The 22196-nt window shown below is 38.2% G+C and overlaps 1 protein-coding gene across 1 annotated transcript; it reads left to right on the forward strand.

Moving 5' to 3' along the window:
- Window positions 1-1438: 1438 nt before the first annotated feature.
- LOC139732926 (uncharacterized) lies at window positions 1439-21584 on the forward strand. Its single transcript, XM_071643764.1, has 8 exons — window positions 1439-1609; window positions 11990-12153; window positions 13602-13666; window positions 18307-18535; window positions 19105-19238; window positions 19905-19969; window positions 20549-20612; window positions 21550-21584. The coding sequence occupies exons 1-8, from the start codon at window positions 1439-1441 to the stop codon at window positions 21582-21584; spliced, it is 927 nt and encodes a 308-aa protein (XP_071499865.1).
- Window positions 21585-22196: the final 612 nt, after the last annotated feature.

Consider the following 22196-nt stretch of genomic DNA (forward strand, 5'->3'; position numbering starts at 1 on the left):
ACAGTATAGGTCCCCATATACTCTGTATTATTATCACGCAACATTGTACAGGCATGTGTGCATTGGGTGGTCGATTCTGTTTCTTAAAGGAGGAATCCATCCAAAGTTTTCTCAATTTCATAAGAAAGAAAAAAAAACCTGCAGGACAGTGCTTAATGATCATTAGAAGTAAGGCAATTTTGATATTCTGAAATCTCAAAAACCTTTCGGAATACACTTCTTGACAAATCGTCATGAAAATTCAAATCAGCAAATTGATGATGTCATGCTCTCACAATTTCTTATTCATATCATAAAAAGAAATGACAAAAATATTTCATTTCAGCTGTATGAATAGATACACAACTTGCCTTAACCCCCCCCCCCCCCCCCAAAAAAAAAAAAAAATCAATTCGTGAGGAAAAGATGAAACAATTATGATGCGGTTTACCCGTTGAAACATATGAATATTCCGTTAATTCATGATTTCAATGTTTCCATTAAAAAAAAAAAAAGCATCACAATGAGTGCTAGGCAACGAGAGGTTGATGACCTGCTACGGATCGTCGCGAGGGCAATACCTGACAACGCCACCACCGGGAGACTTGGGAAAGTGATGGGTTTCAGCGAACCAGAAATCACAACTTTTGTTACAGCCAATACCCGAGAGCTGTATGCATCCATTAGAAGTAACAGTAACCAAGATGTACATGGGGGAACTCTAAATATACTACGTCAGTTGAGTCAGAGGTGTTGTTGTTGTCCAGAGAAAGAGTAAGTATTGGTGAAGGTTTGTCAATTACAATTCTGTAATCAGCAAAAACCATGGCTGATTTTAATGCATCTGCCACTGATTCTTTGCCTTGATTTGTCCGAAATTTGATCATATCGTCTTTCACAACGCAGCTCCTGACAGCGCAAAACTGTTCTGTGGAATCGTTCTTGTTGTCCTGCGAAATCCGATACTGAACCAAAATGACGTAAAACCTTCATTACAAGATGGTTTGGAAAGAAACGCAAATTGAGTTCTAGTCTTCTGTACAGATTATTTGGCAGTATCAAATAATACTTATCATCTTATGATGCACAACTACATAGGTCACATTGGTACACATGTTGCACAAAAACGAATTATGGCACATGATTTGTTTCTAAATCGCATTTTAATGCATACATTCCACCTATGTGGTAACACACTTTGATGATTTAAATTGTATCTGTTCATTAAGCTGCATTTTATCATTCATTCTACCTCCGTCACCGTAGATGAACACGTACAACATGCTTGAGATAATAGCTCTATATAAAAGTATAAACACTATTGCCAGAGAGACATCGAAAAAATCAGTGATTTGGCAACTTCGAATTTTGTTTCGCAGATGCCGACAACGTCACACCCGTGCATATCAAGAGATTAGGTCGTTTTGTACCGCCTGGAAAATATACAGACCTGTGCTCCATGCTTGGGGTTGAATATAGCCAGGCGCAGCAGATACTGGCGAAGTTTAGCAATGACTACGCCCAGGCCCTCTCCGATGTCCTCCACAGCTGGGTAGACGCAAAAATGAGAAGCAAAGCCGAGCTCAAGGTAGCTCTAGAGGGGGCAGAACTGGGCGGAGTCTACGCAAGGGTTTGCTCTGAATAATTCGTCATATGTAGCCGACTTCTCAAGAATGACAAGTGCATGCCGCAACTTCGCTACGTCGTCACATTAGTCTGGGTGCCAAAGCCACTTTTTGGGCCTAACCTTGTTTTACCATCCACCCAATGTTTTTTAATGGTTTTACCCTATTTCGGGGGTGCTGAATCCGAATCTGGATGATGCAACTCTTGCATCCTTGAGGGTTTTGAGATATTCAAGATGGCCGCCAAAATGGCCGCCAAAACCGGAAATTCCCACGTATTTCCTTCTAAATGGTGAGATATTGAAAACAATTGATGGATTTACCCTATTTTGAAGGTGCTGAATCCGAATCTGGATGATGCAACTCTTGCATCCTTGAGGATTTTGAGATATTCAAGATGGCCGCCAAAATGGCCACCAAAACCGAAAATTCGCACGTATTTCCCTCTAAATGGTGTGAAATTGGAAATAATTGATGATTCTCCCTATTTGGAAGGTGCTGAATCCGAATCTGGATGATGCAACTCATGCATCCATGAAGTTTTTGAGATATTCAAGATGGCCGCCAAAATGGCCACCAAAACCGAAAATTCCCACGTATTTCCCTCTAAATGGTGTGAAATTGGAAATAATTGATGATTCTCCCTATTTGGAAGGTGCTGAATCCGAATCTGGATGATGAAACTCATGCATCCATGAAGTTTTTGAGATATTCAAGAATGCCGCCAAAATGGCTGTCAAAATGGCCGCCAATTAAAACCGGAAATTCCCATGTATTTCCTTCTGAATGGTGAGAAATTAAAAACAATTGATGGATCTACCCTATTTCTATGGTGTTGAATCCGAGTCTGGATGATGCAAACCTTGCATCCTTGAGGGTATTGAGATATTCAAGATGGCCGCAAAAATGGCCGCCAAAATGGCCGCCAATCAAAACCGGAAATTTCTATGTATTAGCTTTTAAATGGTGAGAAATAGAAAACAGTTGATGATTTTACCCTATTTCGAGGGTGCTGAATCCGAATCTGGATGATGCACCTCGAGATAGTCAAGATGGCTGCCAAAATGGCCGCCGAAACGGAAACTCCAATGTATTTCCTTCTTATAAATGGTGAGAAATTGATAACAATCGATGGTTTTCGTCAATGGCACAGTTTTAACTTGCTGTATATACAGTGAAACCAGCTCTACTGGATATCTTTGAGTTGGTACGATACAAATGTGCCAGGAATTAACCCTTCAAGGCTACAGATGCGGTTGAATAATTGCAAGATTACACTGTTTCGTCTTCATATAATGGATAAGTTTTGAACACTAACAATTAATGGACAAGACATGTTCATCTAAATCATATTGTGATAGTGATGTAGAGCTGAAATTACCCAACATTACCTGCCTTAATCCATGAGCAGTTTTAATCTCTTTATCCATGAACACTCAAATTGGTTATTTGGTTTATATTGGTGGTCTTGATGACATTGTTGAAGACACGAGTGGGACATTTTTATTGTTATTCTTCAATTTTTTCTTCAATATAATGTAACATTATATATGTGTATATGTATATATTATAATCTATGACAAACACACACGAGGGGACGGACAAATCACAGGTAACGCGCCGTGAAAAAAAAAAAACTAAATAAAAATCAAACGACAACATGGAAGGTAATAGTTGATTATCCAGTACTTACGAATATCATAATCGCGCAGAGTGCTTTTGAAATTGCCCTTATTGATATCTACTATAGTGGTCATGGATGCAACCATTTCCAATGACCTAATCAGAATATGCGACAAGTTTCACAAGAATACGAGGCAAGACTCGTCAGAATACAAGACAAGTTTCAACACCAAATACCAACATGCCATAATTTAATCTTACTCTATTGATAGCCGAAAAGGATTAACTTTACATCTATGGAGCCATATTATTGGCGACCAGAAGCATTATTTCATAACAATTATGCATAAAGACATTTTCAGTCGTATCTTTCTTGGCGTTTTTACGTTTCAGTATGATGTCAATATCACTTCTTTTTTTTCCCAGTACGTGTTAAAGTTCCGTTTGAGACATATCGGAATATCTCAGTATATTACAATACCATTGTGACAGTCATTATGACTGTCAATAAATTTTGGCTGATTTGACAAATTCGCTCAACTGAGTTGAATTCAAGAATACAAATTATTGCTTTTCACCCTGCATGGGTTTAATCTCCCGCTTCGCGTTGGAGCACAATACTTTACCATTTCAGCATAAGAACATATTAAGGAGTTTCCGTTCATACAGAACAGTTATAGATGTCCGAAAACCTTCATAGACCTTCAGCACCCTCGAAATAGGGTAAGACCATCAATTTATTTTAACATTTTTACCATTAAGAAAAAAATATTAACATTGGAATTTCTGCCACTTATTTTGGCTGTCATCTTGGACGTCTAAAACCCTAAAGAATGGACGAATTTCAACAACCAAGTTTCGAGGGTGCTGAATAGGGCCTAAAATTTACCAATTTTTGACAGTCATTTTGGCGGTCATCTTGGACATCTCAAAACCCTTAAAAAAGAACACGAAACTTGCATCAACCAGGTTCGGATTCAGCACCCTCGAAATAGAGTAAAACCGCCAATTGTTTTCAATTTTACACCATTTAGACGGTAATATAGGGCTTGCATGGAAATTTTCGTTTTTGACGGCCATTTAGGGGCCATTCTGGCGGCCATCTTTATTATCTCAAAACCCTCAAGGAAGTAAGAGCTGTGTACTGGAGCTTCAAATTCAGCAAACTCAAAATAGTGTAAAACTACCAACTTTTTTATATTTTACACCATTTAGAAGGAAATAGGGGGTCTACATATGAATTTCCGTTTTTTGCGGTCATTTTTGGCGACCATCTTTATCATCTCAAAACCCTTTAGGATGCAAGAGTTGTATCCTGAGCTTCGGATTCAGCACACTCAAAATAAGATAAAAACCACCAATTGCTTTCAAATTGTCACCATTTAGAAGGAAATACATGGGAACTTCCGTTTTGGGTGGCCATTTTAACGGCCATACTGAATATCTCAAAATCTTCAACAATGCAGGAGTTGCACCATCTAGATTCGGATTCAGCACTCTCGATATAGGGTAAAACCATCAATTGTTTTCAATTTTTCACCATTTAGAAGGAAATACGTGGGAATTTTCGGTTTTGGTGGCCATTTTGGCGGCCATATTAAATATCTCAAAATCTTCAAGGATGCAAGAGTTGCATCATCCAGATTCGGATTCAGCACCCTCGAAATAGGGTAAAACCATCAATTGTTTTCAACATCTCACCATTTAGAAGGAAATACGTGGGAATTTCCGGTTTTAATCGGCGGCCATTTTGGCGGCCATCTTGAATATCTCTAAAACTTCATGGATGCAAGAGTTGCATCATCCAGATTCGGATTCAGCACCCTCGAAATAGGGAAAACCATCAATTATTTGTAATTTCTCAACATTTAGAAGGAAATACGTGGGAATTTCCGGTTTTAATTGGCGGCCATTTTGGCGGCCATCTTGAATATCTCTAAAACTTCATGGATGCATGAGTTGAATCATCCAGATTCGGATTCATCACCCTCAAAATAGGGTAAAACCATCAATTGTTTTTAATTTCTCAACAGTTAGAAGGAAATACATGGGAATTTCCTGTTTTAATTGGCGGCCATTTTGGCGGCCATCTTAAATATCTCAAAAACTTCATGGATGCAAGAGTTGCATCATCCAGATTCGGATTCAGCACCTTCCAAATAGGGAGAATCATCAATTCTTTTCAATTTCACACCATTTAGAAAGAAATACGTGGGAATTTTCGGTTTTGGCGGCCATTTTGGCAGCCATCTTAAATATCTCAAAACCCTCAAGGATGCAAGAGTTGCATCATCCGGATTCGGATTCAGCACCCTCGACATAGGGTAAAACCATCACTTGTTTTCAATATCTCACCATTTAGAAGGAAATACGTGGGAATTTCCGGTTTTGGCGGCCATCTTGGCGGCCATCTTGAATATCTCAAAACCCTCAAGGATGCAAGAGTTGCATCATCCGGATTCGGATTCAGCACCCCCGAAATAGGGTAAAACCATCAAAAAACATTGGGTGGACGGTAAAACAAGGTTCAGCCTCTGGCACCCAGACTACATGCTCTTTTGTTAGTTTGTTTCGGGTAGTATTTGAGATTGCTGGTCAAAGGTCAATGAGATCCCTCTACTTCGACAGGAAGAACATCTGGGTGAAATACTGTGGAAAAATCACGAATAATGTTGTTTCCTGTTGCAGACATCACCCCCTCTTCATTTCCGCTTTTCCGTGTAGGTACAGTCTATAATATATACACCTACATGGGTATCTGTGAATTCATACTAGGTTCTTTACAAACCTTGATTTACACTGGACATTTTGTTTACTCTGTTCACATTGAATTATTTTTCAAATGAATTCCTCTTCGATGCTGATTTTTTTATATTTCTTTTTATGAAGGCATTCTGCTCAAACTCCTCCGACTGATGATAATTAATTAGTGTCTTGGCCAGCCTCCAAATGATTTGATTTCATTGGGATACCATCTCACCCCTAAAATAGTTTTGATATGTTTGTATGCTTACTTTCTATACACCCCCCCCCCACACACACACACACACAAAAGAATCTTTTGTTACAAACCATGACTCGTCTATTTCAATTTTCTATGTGTTCCGTATTCCCATTGTCGGGTACACGTCACTTCCGGTATAGCTGGATTGAAAACAATAACTGTTCACCTGTACAGTATCAATGACGTTAGCCTGAACATGAATTATACGTAGCATGCATAATACTTATGCAGTATAGGTACATGAAATCAGACGACTAATTACGACGCACACAAGTTGATAATAATTGTTCAGAATCCTTTATTCACCATTGTTAAACTTTCCATCTGATCATTTGTCAATAACATTTATCGTGGCTACCAGAAATGTTAAGATGGACCAAAGCCAATTACTGAATGATTATATGAAAATTATGGTCTCAAAACTATGCGGATCTTATCCATGTAGGCTTGTTTTCACTCCAGCCACTATAATGATATCCGCTCATAGAATACGTAGGTTCCTACAGTATGGACCGGTTGTATGGTAGTAACTGGGGATTCCCCGTCGGCAGTTGTCGGATAGATCCGCCATTTTTGTCAGACGTGCCATTAGATTAGTATAGGACCGGCTCTTCCCTTGTAATACTGCGGTCTTCGTTCTGTGTTTAATGTACCGGTAAGTAATGTCCATCGACATTTGTACCTTGTACTCTGCACTGATTTCCAAATCAGTTACAGCTAAAATACACTTATGACTGGCCATTTTGAATCCTCATTCGTGTGTTGTTTAGATTGTGATGTGCAGTCAGCCCATATAAGTACGTGGTGCATTTATTCACAGTCATTGTTCATCATGATCATGTCGACCCAAGTGCTCGCAGTGTTGTACACATTTGTTCCGTTTCAATGCTATTATCGTCATAATATCACAGTGAATGGCTCCGCGAATTTTCCTTTCTTTATGTTATTTGAATAGACTATATTGTAGGACATATAGGGGATTGAGACGTATATTCAGGAAATCATCCAGCTACCCCAAACAAATAGATCAGCGTTTTTATTGATACTCCCACACGGGGTAAATAGCTCAGAGAAACGATTATCAGATAACAAGAACATCAACATTTACTGATGCCCCATGGAGATGTTTGGTAGAGACTATATGCCTAAACTACTAGTACTACATGTAGTATAATCACTTGGATCTGGCAACCCATAGTGATTGGTAAATCCTTGCAGTGGTATCGTTGATCGCATGCTCAGTCCTGTAGTAATATCTAGTTATGTAACGACAGATTTGCTCAGGGCTTTGACCACAAACAATGGCGTACATAATACCCCTGAATTTGAGAATGACCACAGAGAGATGGAGAAAATGGCAGAAAAGACTAAAAGTAAAATATGGTAGTTTGGTTAGGCCTAAAGGCTTATGTTCAAACATCAAAGATTTCAGTTTGATGCAGAGTGTCAAACAGATTAAGTATACAGCAAGGGCACACCACTTTCACTTATTCAGCGTGCACGTCACTGCTACTTTAGCTGGCGAACGAAATACTGTATCTGGCTGTGCTTCATCTACCTCTTTCGGCAAGTTGGCATTCAAATAGTTGGAGGACAGACACACAACTTTTTTATGTCAGTACATGGTACAAATACTTATGTTCTAAGTAGGCCTATACATGCAGGCATGTTTATACACATGCTTATATGATATGGATGTATAGATACAGTGGATACAAGCATTGTTTACACATGTATAGATTTAGAATATGTATGTCAAAGTTCATTCTGTGCTGTATTAAATATTTGAAGAGTTTGTTTGCAAAAACCAATATGTCCACATTTGCCAAATGGAGATATTTGCGATTAAAGGTCAACAAAAATAAAGAGAATAATAAGAAAATTTTTGCTTCGTTTGACCATAACTTTAAAAATATACTTTTATACGTAGTGACCAATATATCATTTAAAAGGTATTATTTTGTACTTTATGACAGAGATTGTACTCCAAAATCTTCAAAAATGGACTTATCGGTTTTTGCAAACAAACCCTTCATTTGAACACTCTATTATTGATGGACTCACTTCTGTATGGACCAGTTTCATGTCTTTTTGTACTTAGAATGCTATTCAGGGATTTTTCTATCACTGATCATTCGTTGAGCGCTGCCGCGTTTTTATGAAAATGCAAAAATAAAAGAAAAATAAGCAAAATCATCTAAAACAGTCGAGTATTCCGTTAGGCTTATGCTTATTGATGATTAATATAACTGTTTTTAGGTGTGGTAGATCATGTTGTTACCTCTATAGAAATAGGCAGTGCTCATTACCAGTGGAATGAACAACTTGGTATGATTTGGAATAATATTTTTTATTTCATACTCATGTCTAGTACATTGTTTGAATATGAGTGATACATCGTTTATGATTGATTATTCGTATGATGTCCAATAACTTTAAAATGCACAATTAAGATAGAATAAGATGGAATTAAAATTCTTTTGTTTGACTTGTGTACATAATGGGAGTCATGTAACTAGAAGACAGTTTGACGTTTTAAAAACATTTTTTGTTTATAAATTTGGTTCTTTGTTCCTGAAAACTACAGAGAAACAATAAACACTATCGATAACATTGAATAATATCAATGTATACACACTTCACGAAGATGGTTCATTGATTTGTTGCCGTTTATATTACGATATTCTCGTACAGAATATATGCAAGACTCCTGTAGAAGGCGAAAATTTGAGTCGAATAAACTCATTTTTTATTGGCCCCACACATATATAATAGGTGTATAATATATATATATATATATATATATATATAATGTTTAAATATTTATGTGCGTGTTTATATATCATAATTGTATTTAAAGGCATAGGAATACCTAAAAACGTAAATGTAATTAAAATGAGGTAAAGACATAGATATATATATTTATCTATTTGCATATCATGTTTCAACACTGACGCACAGAGTACGATAATACACTGCATACAACGTTTTTTTTTTCCGTACGTTTGGACTCGCAAGGTATGTGTTTGCTATAACGACTGTAACCTGCATGCAGGGGTCAACTACGGGGTAAAGTCTGGGAATGAAGAAACCGAATCACGGTGAAAAAACAAAAACAAACAAACAATTATTGACCAATGGAAATACTTACAGAAGTCAACGTATACATTAAAGGGTTATTGCAATCAAAATGTATTTTGACCTTATACCTCCGGGTTTGTACTCAATGTATCCAATTCACTAAATCCTGCTTGAAAATATGCATCAAAATATCTTTATTTTTCTTCTCCACACTTTATGTGCACCCGGCCAATTAGCCCTACATCTCAAACAAATCATCCAGGTCATCTTAATTCACGTTTCCGTTGAGACATCATTCTCTTCCTATAGAGCAGCTGAACAATTGACAAAGTTATATGCCTTGCCATTCATTGTTATTACGATACCTGCACTTGAATTACTCAAACTATCATCACAGATTATTTTTTTATACAGACCCTTGAGGAATCAATGAATGGTATAAGATAAAATTACTGTGTCTATATCTCAGCTTATCTAAGCGTACAGGATGATGATGTCACAGTTGAAATATGAATAAAGATGATGGAGCCATTCCCCCTTTTTTTTAGAGGTTGGGCTTAACAGGGTGAATAAAAGATTAAGAAACAAGTATAAAACTAAGCAATGCATATTATTATTATATTTATTAATTTGGTGATGTAAAGACCAAAAAGGATCAGCAGATGTCAACATACATTTAGATTGCGAGAACCTTTGAATGATTTATTGCAGGATGGCTGCGGGACAATCAAGTGATGTGGATTTCCTTCTGAAAGGTATTGCCAGAGATATATCAAGCATTGACGACATTGAGAACATTGGGACACAGTTGGGTTTCTCTCTGGGAGAAATCAATATCTTTACACGAATTAACTATCACAACCATGAGATAACGAGCAGAGGGACTCTCAGCATGCTTCGTAAATGGAGTATGGGAGTGAGCACGTCGTCACTTCGATCAGACTTGAGAGAAGCTCTGATGAGAGCAAAGCTTGTCCGGATTGCTGAGATACATCTACCATCGGGTATATAATTCATAATAATTGTAGTAGTATATTAATAACAATAATATCAATTTGCCCTAAATTACTGATTTTTTTTCTTTATAGAATATTAAGACGAACTTGCTAGAGCATATCATTAAAACAGAAAGAAGATCTGTCGCTTGTGATGAATAGGAAATATATTATTAGTGTACATACATTAATGGACTGAGATTGTCTACCATTCTGTTTTTTATATTGAATGTTTTATTGATTTCAACAGTTGGCATGCAAACGTGAATCATTTCAAATTATTTTCCATAACACAAGCAGGGAAAAACAATCAATTTTGAAAAGAAATAATAAGAGAAAAAGAGAATAAAGGCAAGAGAACAGAAATACGCCTGAACTCAGCACATCCCTTGAGGGGAGTGGAGAAATAATAAACCCGGAGATAAGCGTTAGTTCACAATGAAGATATCTTGTAATGATCTAGAGTAAATGCCAACTAAGTTTTTAAGAATGGCTGTCACATCAATAACTGCTTTATTTCATACAATCTTAATAAAGAAATGCTCTATATCTGAAGAAAAAGTCTTTTCTCGGCATCAATCCTATTTCGCATCAAATTTTGCATTGGACATTTGCATAAAAATGATCTCAGAATGAACGACGAGAGCTGTACTTGCCTTCAATTTTAAAGGTGTCAATCAAATATAGAAGAAAATATTGAATATGTAGTCTAACACATACAAATAAACAACGGTACAAATTTAATTCAAAATTGATTTTTTTATATTTTATTTGTTGTTGTTTTTTGAAAGGCAGCGTGAAATAAAATTTAGCTGCATGAATACAGGATCGCACTGGATATCAGGTTGACGTTTTTTTTTGCAATGCGAATACATAGTATTGTTGACTTTCGTTGATCTGTGATACCCTTATATCATCATTTATGTGGCAAAAGGAATATACAAACTGTCTGCTTTATATTTTATGATAAATCGAATGCTCTCTCTGTTACCTTCGATTACTTGGATACGCACACAAAATATGGTTTCCCAAGCCAAAATTTTGTCGATGACATCACCTGCCAATCACTGGTACATTACTGACTTGATAAACAGAACACATTGGAATGCATCCGCCCCCCCCCCCAACAGATCATAACAACTTGCATTGTTTCCAAAATGTTTAATTGGTTATTGAACAGGGAAGTGTCTCCCAACATACACGTGGATTGATTGAATGCAGCAATATTATTACAACTTAATGAAGTTTGAGGAAAATCAGACAATCCCATTGAAAAGTTGTGACTTTTTAAAGTTTTGGTGCCGCCTTTGCTTGATGAGAAGACTACAACAGTTCGTGACGTCACTGCAGAACCAAGATAAAACTCAAAGAATTTTGCAAGATTTCATTTTAATTTGGAGTACGTGCTCCGTTGACTTGTTCCTGGCAAATAAGGGCAATATCATTCACTCCTGCTTTCTGAAAGAGGTTATTCATTTGCTCTTTCATTAGGCACTAGGCTAGAACGATGCCATTGTGCTAGATTATAAACGAAAAACGATGCCGAAGGACTCACAATTGAATTTAACTCATTCGCAGATGCCGAAAACGTCACACCCGCGCATATCAAGAGATTGACCCGTCTTGTACCGCCGGAAAAATATACAGACCTGTGCTACATGCTTGGGGTTAATGACAACCAGACAAAGCAGATACTGTATAGGTTCAACAAAGACTACGCCCAGGCCCTCTCCAGTGTCCTCCACACCTGGGTAGACGCAAAAGAGAGAAGCAAAGCCGACCTCAAGGTAGCTCTGGAGGGGGCACAACTGGGCGGAGTCTACAGAAACGTTGATGAAGGAGTTCGGTAAGATGCAGTTGTATTTGTGTGTATATATGCGTGTGAATACAGGTGTATACATATTTTATACATATGTTATTGTAGAATACAGCAAATAAAAAAAAATAATAAGTTAAAATGTGAGGAATCTACATGGAAACACTACTTGTAGGGCGTAGATTGCCAAAAGTTAAAAAAGGATAAATTCTCACATGAGAATTGCAGTTCTTAGGGAATGACAAATTATGGAATGGGAAAATGCATTTATAAGTAAAAGAATATGACATATTAGGTGTTAACACTACGAAGCTACAGAAAAGCGTCGTGTTTATCAGGACGTTCAGCAAAGGTAGAGAATAACGGCCATTGCTGGCAATCAAACGTCTGCCTACCAGATCGTGGTCCCCCCCCCCCATTCCTCTTCCAGTGTGATGCTTGGATGCAAAGAAGGAAATAAAAAGCATGATCGTAGAGTGCTCAACAACATAGAGAAAATCGCTGCAGACGGGAATTTAAAGAAAAGAAATAACTTGAGATTCTTCTTAAAGGCATTTTCCGGACGATAGAATCACTTATCTTTCCAGATTATTATCAAAAATATAGATCATGCTGTTTCGGGTTATCACGTACGAGAAAGAGATGCAAAAAGAAAATCTGTACTTGTACGATTAGAATGTACTCAGCAATTCTTAACAAACTTCGGTAAATAGCTGGAAGGCAATTCATTCTACTGATATACATAATAAATGATGCAATATCAAAGTAATACCAGGCTAAGATCTTTTTGATACTCCGCTGAAACAAAACATTTTTTTCCATGCCTGCATTTCATAGCTAGTGTCAAAACAATGTTAACTTATCATCCGTACTTAACCATGCCATATAAAAAAATATTCATCACTGGTGTTATTGAAAAACATACATTTCGATTTAATCAAAATCAAATGACGCATTGTTGCTTTATACTTTGAGCACCTTTTACAATGGCAGAAAAGTCAACAGGAGAAATTAAGAAAAACCATAATCTTTGTTAGTTTAATCTTTTTAATTCCATCTAAATCAATAGTCGAAATTTAAACAGAAGTAAAATGTTCCTTTTTCACCGATATAGGTTTGACTTTTATTGATGTCCTTTGATACATTTTAAATTTTTTTCATAGGCCTATTCTGTTACTATTAGACGATTCTTCGTTGAGTTGTGACTTGATTTTTTTTTTTTCATCCAATATGAATATAAATCAGAGCTCTTTGATTATCTGGATATTCTCCAGGTTGTTATTATAATAACCTGTCCTTCTCGTTTCCCATGAATTTTTTTTCGTTTCGTGACGAATTTTTGCTGATGTACAAACTCTGTTGATGCCTCCAGTCTTTTCACTGGAAATATGCAGTAAAATTTGCTTGACACGGAGTAAATCTCCAAGACGCCAACATACTTTAATGACCTGGTAATTTTCTTAAATTGTTTGTAAAAGGTGGATCGAGACGAATCAAGGTGCATCCCAGCCCGCGACTACCGGAAGAAAGAGAGCTGGAAAAGGTACTTTTGATATCACTACTAGGAGAATTAACACTGATTAACAGTGACGAGACGCGATCTCATTCCTGAGACGTGAAGGAAGAATAGCCGATTATATTTTCCGAGGGCCACCAATATACACATCATGATACCTTGTAAAGACAATGAAAAATATCAGGAGGAAACACGCATTGATAACAATAAATTATGATGTCATCACCTTGACGAGTTTTAAATTGAACTTAGCAAGTGAACGTAAAAGTATCTAATAACAATCTGAGGAACTCGGCATTTAAAGTATTGTTACCAAAACCAATTTTTGCAAAAGTAGTACTGTTTACATAGCAGCTCAATTATTAAATAAATTACCGGAAGCCACGAGAACGTGTGCAAGGTTAGCCCAATTTCCGAAGGATATCGATTCTGTTTTCTTACTTGATTTATGAGTTTTTCTATTTCTGAGTAAATGTATGTTTTTTTAATCACTTCCTTTCCGAGATTTTTTTTTCTTCTTACTGCATTCTACTGTCTGACTGTTTTGTAAAGAGTGTTGTGTATATATGCATTTTTTCTCTCATTTTTTTTCATTATACCGATTATTGTGTTTTATCCTATACGTTGATCGTACCACATTATGTGTTTTTTTTTTTGTACAGTGTATATCATACGGACTTGCTGCAAGTATTTTTACCCGTGTTTAAATAAAACAAACAAACAAACACACAAACAAACAAACAAACAAACCAAACGTTTTGTAACTATATGGAACAAAAATCTGTATTTTTTCCGAGTCTAGTGCAATTATCCCAGACCCTTCCCCTGACCCTAACCCTAATCTTTACTCTAACCTTATCACTAACCGGTATTTAGCCAGGGGATACAATGACTGTAAAACATGCCTGAGACAAAATTACCTTAGCTCGCTAGTATGCGTGCAACGTAGGTCTCCATTACATACACAAAATCAACATGGAATTCCCACGTTAGCTTGCTATCTATTTGACGTTTCCTAGATTCTGACTGATTCAATTCCATGTCATAATAATTTTATAAGATGTAAATATAACCTTGTCATATAAAATATTTATCACTGGCTTTATTGAAAGACATATGAATTTGGCATAAATTTCGACTTAATCAAGATCAAATGACATTTTGTTTTCCTGCACATGTTCACTAATAGGGTATCTACAAAAGCATTTGCATTTGGACTAAACGTCACTCCAGTCACAGTCACGTTCTGAGTGATGCTCAACCTGAGCTTTTCAGAGTAACAGATCCAGATCCAGATCCAGATCCAGATCCAGATTTGGTTGGAGGATTGTTGGGTAGGTCTAAGTAGGCCTAGAAGTCTTATATATGTATGAAAAACAGAGCCATACTTACATGTGGATCCATTGCGATTCTCTTTCTGGCTTGTACAATCAGTGTAGATACAGGTAACAGCTAGCGCTCATACACGTACACTAGCACTACGTAGGCCAACAAACGCGCATGGGATGTACCGCACACGTTCACCGCGCTAGCTGCAATATGCAACACACAGTACATGCAATACCGTACAATTTCTCAAACCGTGGAATAGAACGAAAAAATTGAACCAAGTTGCACACAAAAATAGAGCCAAAATTGCACGGCGCGTGGAATGGAGTACTTATTGAATATCACGTCACCAACAATCCTCCAATCAAATTACTAGGATCTACTTGGGCGTTGTATAAAATATGACAGTGGAAAATCGCAGTGTAAATCATAATGATCAGTCCTACCTTTCACCCACAAACACGGGCTTGCGCTTATGAGCGAAAAAAAAACCCAAATATCTTAATTGCAACTGATTGACAAATTGCCCTGCATCGACGTAAATAGGCACTGAATTGATCAGTGTGTTAGTAGTAGCCATTCAAAAAAAAATCATGGGCGTACATACTCGAGCGGGATTCGCACCCACGACCTCCTGATCACCGGACAGGCGTCATCTTTGCTGGACCACCGAGCTTTCGCCAGGCAGCAAATGTTGGTTCTTATCCTTATAGCATGCAGCGGGTACTGCATAATTATTCAAATTCATAAAATTTGTCAATCAGTTGCAATGAAAGCATCTTGACGGAAGAATTTCATGAATTTGAAATATGTTAATATGTGACAGAAAGAAATTCGCAGATATTCAGTGTTTGATGAACTATACCGGAACAAGACTAGTTCTACAGTTATTGTCTTAACCTGACATTAGCAGAAGTACCCCAAAACCGTATCCAATAATTTTATGGACTTTTTTTCTCACTTCCTCCTCTTAAAAAAAGGAAACTGAATAGCCTACAACCATGAAGCGAAATAAAAGTGGGCAAAGTTTACATATGTGCATTACCCCAAAGTATTCTTATTTTGTCGGCTTCACTTTGATCAAATTTTTGTCAATTTTTGCTTAATCTATCTAAGACTCCATATTGCATCACATTTTAATGACAACTTGTGGTGTTAGCTTCACTTTACTAGGAGTTCCACTCCTACGCCCCTTTCACTGAAACAAAAATAGGTTTAGAATACGTCCAGTACAATACATTCTATATGTGACTTTGCAGAATTCCGGTATAAACAAGATCTTGTTAGTGGAACAACCCAAATACTATGGCCATTGATGGATGTTTCTGTTTCTATGCATCCTACTGTTTTTTTCTTTTTCTTTTTTTTCTTGTTTTTTTCAGAGTCCACCAGCAAGAGCTTTTTTTCACAAAGTGAAATACATTGAGGAAGCCATATTTCTGGTGCGATATACAGCATAATAACTATTATAATGTTGATATTATACCAACACCATCTCACGACAACTTATTGTCCTTCACTGTCGATGATTATTGAGTCCACCAGAAAGTGTTCTCATGAATCTCATCGCTGCTCCCTAGATCACACCGACGAAAATTAGTATCGATACGTGAAAAAAAGATAGGAGTCTGCAGGCAGAGATTAAGCTAACCGACGTCTACCTTTGCTGATTACACTGGTCCGACAGAAACTAACTAACTGTAACATAAACTCAATAATATTTTCGATTGCATACACACTCGAATCTATCCCTTGGCTCAATAAAAACAATCACCGTCTTACCGTTGACGATGTATAGGCAAGCATGGTATTACGGGACACCACGGTATTTACCGGAAACGCACATTTTTGCGTACTAATGACATTCTGTACGATCAAATTTACGATTCTGTTAGATTAGCCTAACAGAACTTTGTGTGGACCGAAATCGCAAAAAACGCGACATAAGAATGTAAAAACACGAAGAAATTCACATTTTACCTCAGATTTATAGTCGAGTGACTCGCACCTCGTCATAGTTAATATTTATGCATGTTTGAATCACATCTCACGACTGAAACTCTATGAAATCCCACTCACATACAGAATAATACAGGATTCCAATATAACTAAAAGTTCACTGATCGATATCGGAAATTTGTAGCTATCGTCCTCAAACGCGAACGATGCGGAATAGTTGTGCGCTAAAGGGGCCCGCAACTCGTAATCCGCGCGTGCAGCTCCCATAGACAAAGCACGTAAAGTAGAAGTAGCGTCTAAGCAGTTGTCGATTTCTCACAAGGTTTTATTGCGTAAACTGTTCGAAATGTTCAAGACAGACATTTTACCGTAAAATACGAAATTTAAGCCTCATTTGCCGGTTTTTTCTTTGTCATCCTCTAGGTGAGAATGTGTACGGTGATTTGTGGGATGAATTGTGATTCTGGTGCAAGGACTATAGGTGCGAAAGACCTCGATTATTCGATCACGAAAATCGCGTCCGGTAATACAATGCGATTTTGCACCGCGCAAAAAGACAACTTTTTTTAGAGGGGAACGTTTGAAGCATATTTTCTAAAAACTGGAGCCAACAATTGACATAAGTTGGCTGAATTCGTAATTTCCAGGAGTCTGTAAATAAGTGGTTTTATTTTTAGCCGAAATTTCATCCTCTGACTACGGAATCAAAGCCACGAAAAAAAGCGTCCGGTAATTGGATGTACCACCCTACTGATCATGAAAGTGCGTGACATACTCGAAGTGTCTCAATCTTTAAACAACAACAACATAATTGCGATGAAAGGAAACTAAATCAAGAAATATCCCTCAAAGATACGTCTAGAAGGAAGATTATTGGAGAGTCTTCGTGTATTTCTTCATTTGTAGTTTTACAGATTTATTTCTTTTTTCATTTGAAATTGTGTTAAGCAGAGATTATTCCCATCCGTTTTCAGATTGGAATGTAATGACCCGTAGAGGTTTATACCCGCCAAACAATTCAGAGCCTTTTTTCTCCAGTCTTTAATCCAATCTGTGCTCCGGAATGTCGTTAGAACACAAAGGATAGAACGACTTAGTCATAAAATAGACAAAGACTTGATTGAGCTCATTACCCTCTCTTAACACTCTGTCAGAAAGCTAGAGTAATCATTCAAAGAAGAATCGAGAACAAGATTTACGCATTTCTATTCTTCTACGCCCTTCAGCGATCGTTTGAATATTAAAGAAATCGGTGTTTTAATGGGTACGGTAAAAAAGTGTCGATATGCCACCCGAAAGGTGCAATTTCTTGCCATGCTTGACATTTCACTTTTTTTCTTGTTTTTGTGGTGTCGTATTCACTGATACTGGTGGAGAAGGGGAAGACAACACCGGAACGACAGGATCTGCCCGTCTAGCTGTGGAATCCCCCGATAACAATGTCGCTGTACCGCTAGAAATTCTTGCTCGTGGGCCGAGAGCACTAAAGGCCTACGCCAAAACAGCTGCACGAGACAAAACACGCAAGGTTTACCACACGCGGTTAATGCTTGTCGGCCAAGAGCGAGTTGGGAAAACCAGCCTTAGGAAAGCACTTTTAGGCCAAGAGTAAGAAACCCTTCAATTTATCGATGCTTTATGTGTTTATAGGTGGAACTGTTTTAGCCCGTTGAAGATGAATAACGAAAAAGCTCGGGCAGGTGTCTATGGGGAATGTGTGTTATAGCAAAATCAGTCAGTCCAAAAATTCAACGAAGAACTTTCACTATAGATTCAGACCGAAACTGACCTGTTTTTCTCCCTCCCCCTCTCCCTGCCTCTCTCCCTCCCTCTTTCTCTTCTATCCCTCCCTCTCCCTCTTTCTTATCCTCGATTAGAACAGGAGATTGGCGTTTATTAACTCTTAACTTCTGTCAGACATTTGGGGGCCGGGAGGTTATCACCTACATGCACGTGTCATTAAGGACCTTACATAAATTAGTATGAAATTAAATCACATAACAATCTACTTGAAATCTTCGGGAAAAAAAATAATAGTGATGTGAGGTGACAAGATGTTGATAACACATTACTGCTTTTCAATGTCATCCCCCTTGAAAAGCTTTTGTTTGTCTTTGTTGACGAAATAACAATAATATAAGGTGATGTAATTTCCTTTTTGTTATTCCCTTCATCAGATTTAACACAGATGAAAAAGTCACGGATGGAGTTGAGACCAGAAGTGGGTGTAAAATCAGTATTGACCTTGCCAAGGCTGGTGAGAAGTGGAACATTAACCAGACAGACAAGGCGACACGTATTAAGCCTAGTGGTGAGCAGTATTCACAATAATTCCACTCTAGGACGGCGAAGCTAGTGGCTCAGTCGTAGTGTATATATGCCTTGTAATCGAATGACTCGAATCCCAGCGAGTCTTGTTTAGCAATGTTGTGTGTTATCATGTCGTTCCCTCCAGAATAAAATTTCCTGTCCCCCATAAGATAGGACGTAACAGGGAGGATCCGTTTGTGAAAGAGTCAAGAAATATTGTACATAGACGTGAAAGATCCTGCTCCATTCATTCATTCACTCTGTGTGTGCGAAGAGCAGGTTGCACAACCCAGTGGTCCGTCTATAACAGTTGGTTCCCGTGGAAGACAAGCAGCAGTCCTTGAGCAGCAGTACGATCGTGCAAATAAGTATGGGCTAACCAGCTATCTTGTGTTGTAAAGACTGATGAAAAATTAAAAAAAGGCCAGCAAACCTATGATGATATAAATTTCGCTATTGACGACAGTGTCAAGTGTTGGAATTTATTGCATTTTTTCAGTAATGACATCGGGCAAATCACACACACACTCTATCAAACACACACACACACACACACACACACACACACACACATACACATACACACAAATGCACACATGAACCTTACCCTAAACAAGATAAGTCTGCTGAGACTTTATTCAAGTGGTGCTTTTTATATCTATTACAGGGGATTCTTACTGGCAGGTCATGATGGACGATTGTGTGGAACACCATCGTACTGGTTTACAAGAGGTATTTTTTTTCCAGAAATACTGTAATACCATTTCTTCCCCCTCACTTTTTAAGCAAGAATGATAATTCTGGTTGGAAGCTGATTGTCAAGCAAACTCCTAGAAAGCTCCGGAAGATTTATTCATTTCAATTCACTGAGACCGCCTTGTATTCATTTGTGTGAACTTAACCGTAACACTACACCAGAGATGTTCCTTGATATCTAGAATATTTTTTTAAACAATTCTCGAGCAGTTTCTTTTTTTCTTTATCAGCATAATACCCCTGTTCTCATCGTTGAAAGCAACGAACATTATCAATGTCTTACTTTTCCGCAACAATTAGGAAAACCTGAAATCAAATGTACATGTGCTGCAATTGACAAGAATAATTAATAGTTTGAACTCCAGATCTTATATTCCTTTAATTCTCTGCATGAATGCCTATGAATTTAAACATATGTGTTTTGGTGATTGCATTGTACGATATTCATTATTATGGTGAAACGCATGATTTATACAGCAGTTGAAAATACTAGTAAATCTTATCAATTAACAGTTACTGACAGGAACTTGTATGTGGATCTTTATCTCCACTCAGACGAACCAGCCAGACAGTGAAGGAAATGACAAGACTGACGTTATCGGCCTCAACCCGTCTGAGGGTGAGTGTGTTTTTATGCTTCCTCCACGAAGTGTCCCGTGAGGCATAATATTATGTTTTCGGGTCGTCCGTCCGTCCGTCCGAAATCAATATTGTGGACAGCGTAACTATAAAGTACCAGGGGTGGATCCAGGGAGGACTGCAACCGGCGCACGCCCCCCCCCCCTTTATTTTTTGTTGAAACAAAAGAAATAAAAAGAAAAAAATGGGGGGAAGGGTGCGTGCGCCCCCCTTTATTTTTGTAAACGCGCCCCCTCTTTACGAAATTCCTGGATCCGCCCCTGAGTACTGTTTGAGGAAACCAAATGAAATTTGGCATATTATATGTATACATGAGTGCACGAAGTTGTGCCTCTCCTATCAACTTTTGGGTGCACATGCTTAAATTCGTAAAATTTCATTATTCCCCCACATATCTGCAATGCCTGAAGGTATTTTCTTGAAACTCAGTGTATGAATATGTTACCAAATACAGATTCTCCTTATAAAAGGAAATTTTCGGATCATAATGTCCAAGGTCAATTGAAGGTGCTAACATCTAACCTTTTTTCTCCATATCTCGGGAATGGCTCAAAGTATGTATCTTCATGGATCGTAGTATATCTTTTTACAAAAATCCATCCATTACAAGCTCAAAGGGGATGGCTAGTAAGTAACTGATCAGTGGGAATCAGTGGGAATGCTTGGGGATTATTGTTCCAATCCTTGCGGGGTTCATTTAAGAGTACATTATATATCTATTGTTGTGTGAAAATTATTTGCTTCAGAATGGTCTCATATTCAGGTAATATGCAGTTCAATGTTTCCAGGTTAGCATGCTTGTACAGTGACGGGGCGATCATTAGCAATCCACGCCCGCAGAATTGACCTAGCAATACGCGGATGTTTTTCACTGTCGACCATTCCTTGCCATTAAACCACCCGTGTTATGCTCACAGGATGCCCGCAGATGACGAACGGATCCGGTGGATAGGCACAGATAAACGGGCAACCTATGTAGTTCAAGCGGGTTAACTGCCTTTGACCTGCGACACCTACGGGCCTCCTAGTCAGTGCTAGTGGTATTCTCCGTAGACCTCTGCTGGCAATACCCACGACTCACAAGGAGCAATTTTTTAGAATGCTCAAATCTTTGCCGGTGCGTGCCATCTGCGGGGGGGGGGGGGGGGGGGGGGGATAGGTCTACACAGAACACCAGTAGGAGGTTCGTAGCGGCCGCACCTAACAGGCAAGTACCGTAACACCGTAACTAGAATGCAAGTAGAACATAAGTAGCACGCGTCCAGCAGGTAAGAGACAAGTGAAAATAGCCCAAATCTTTCTCTGCACGTAGAAATTCATCCTGCGTTCTGCAAAATCCCTACAGGCAACAAGCCCGCTTAGCTTGCCCGCAAAGGTGTGGCAGGGTCTTCAAACAGGCATATCAACCCTATAAAGCCCAAGGGGGGCACATTCCCCCCCCCCCCCCCACCACGTTTTCTTTTGCCACTCCTACACCCTTCACCAGACGCCCGTTTCATAAAACTTGTCACAGTGACAATAGTAGAGCGGTTAAGCCCTCAAAATCACGCGAATAAGACCAGGC

This window comes from Diadema antillarum, unplaced genomic scaffold (genome assembly GCF_040938485.1).
Source record: "Diadema antillarum isolate AM-2024a unplaced genomic scaffold, OU_Dant_1.0 seq00000455_RagTag, whole genome shotgun sequence".
NCBI classification, from domain to species: domain Eukaryota; kingdom Metazoa; phylum Echinodermata; class Echinoidea; order Diadematoida; family Diadematidae; genus Diadema; species Diadema antillarum.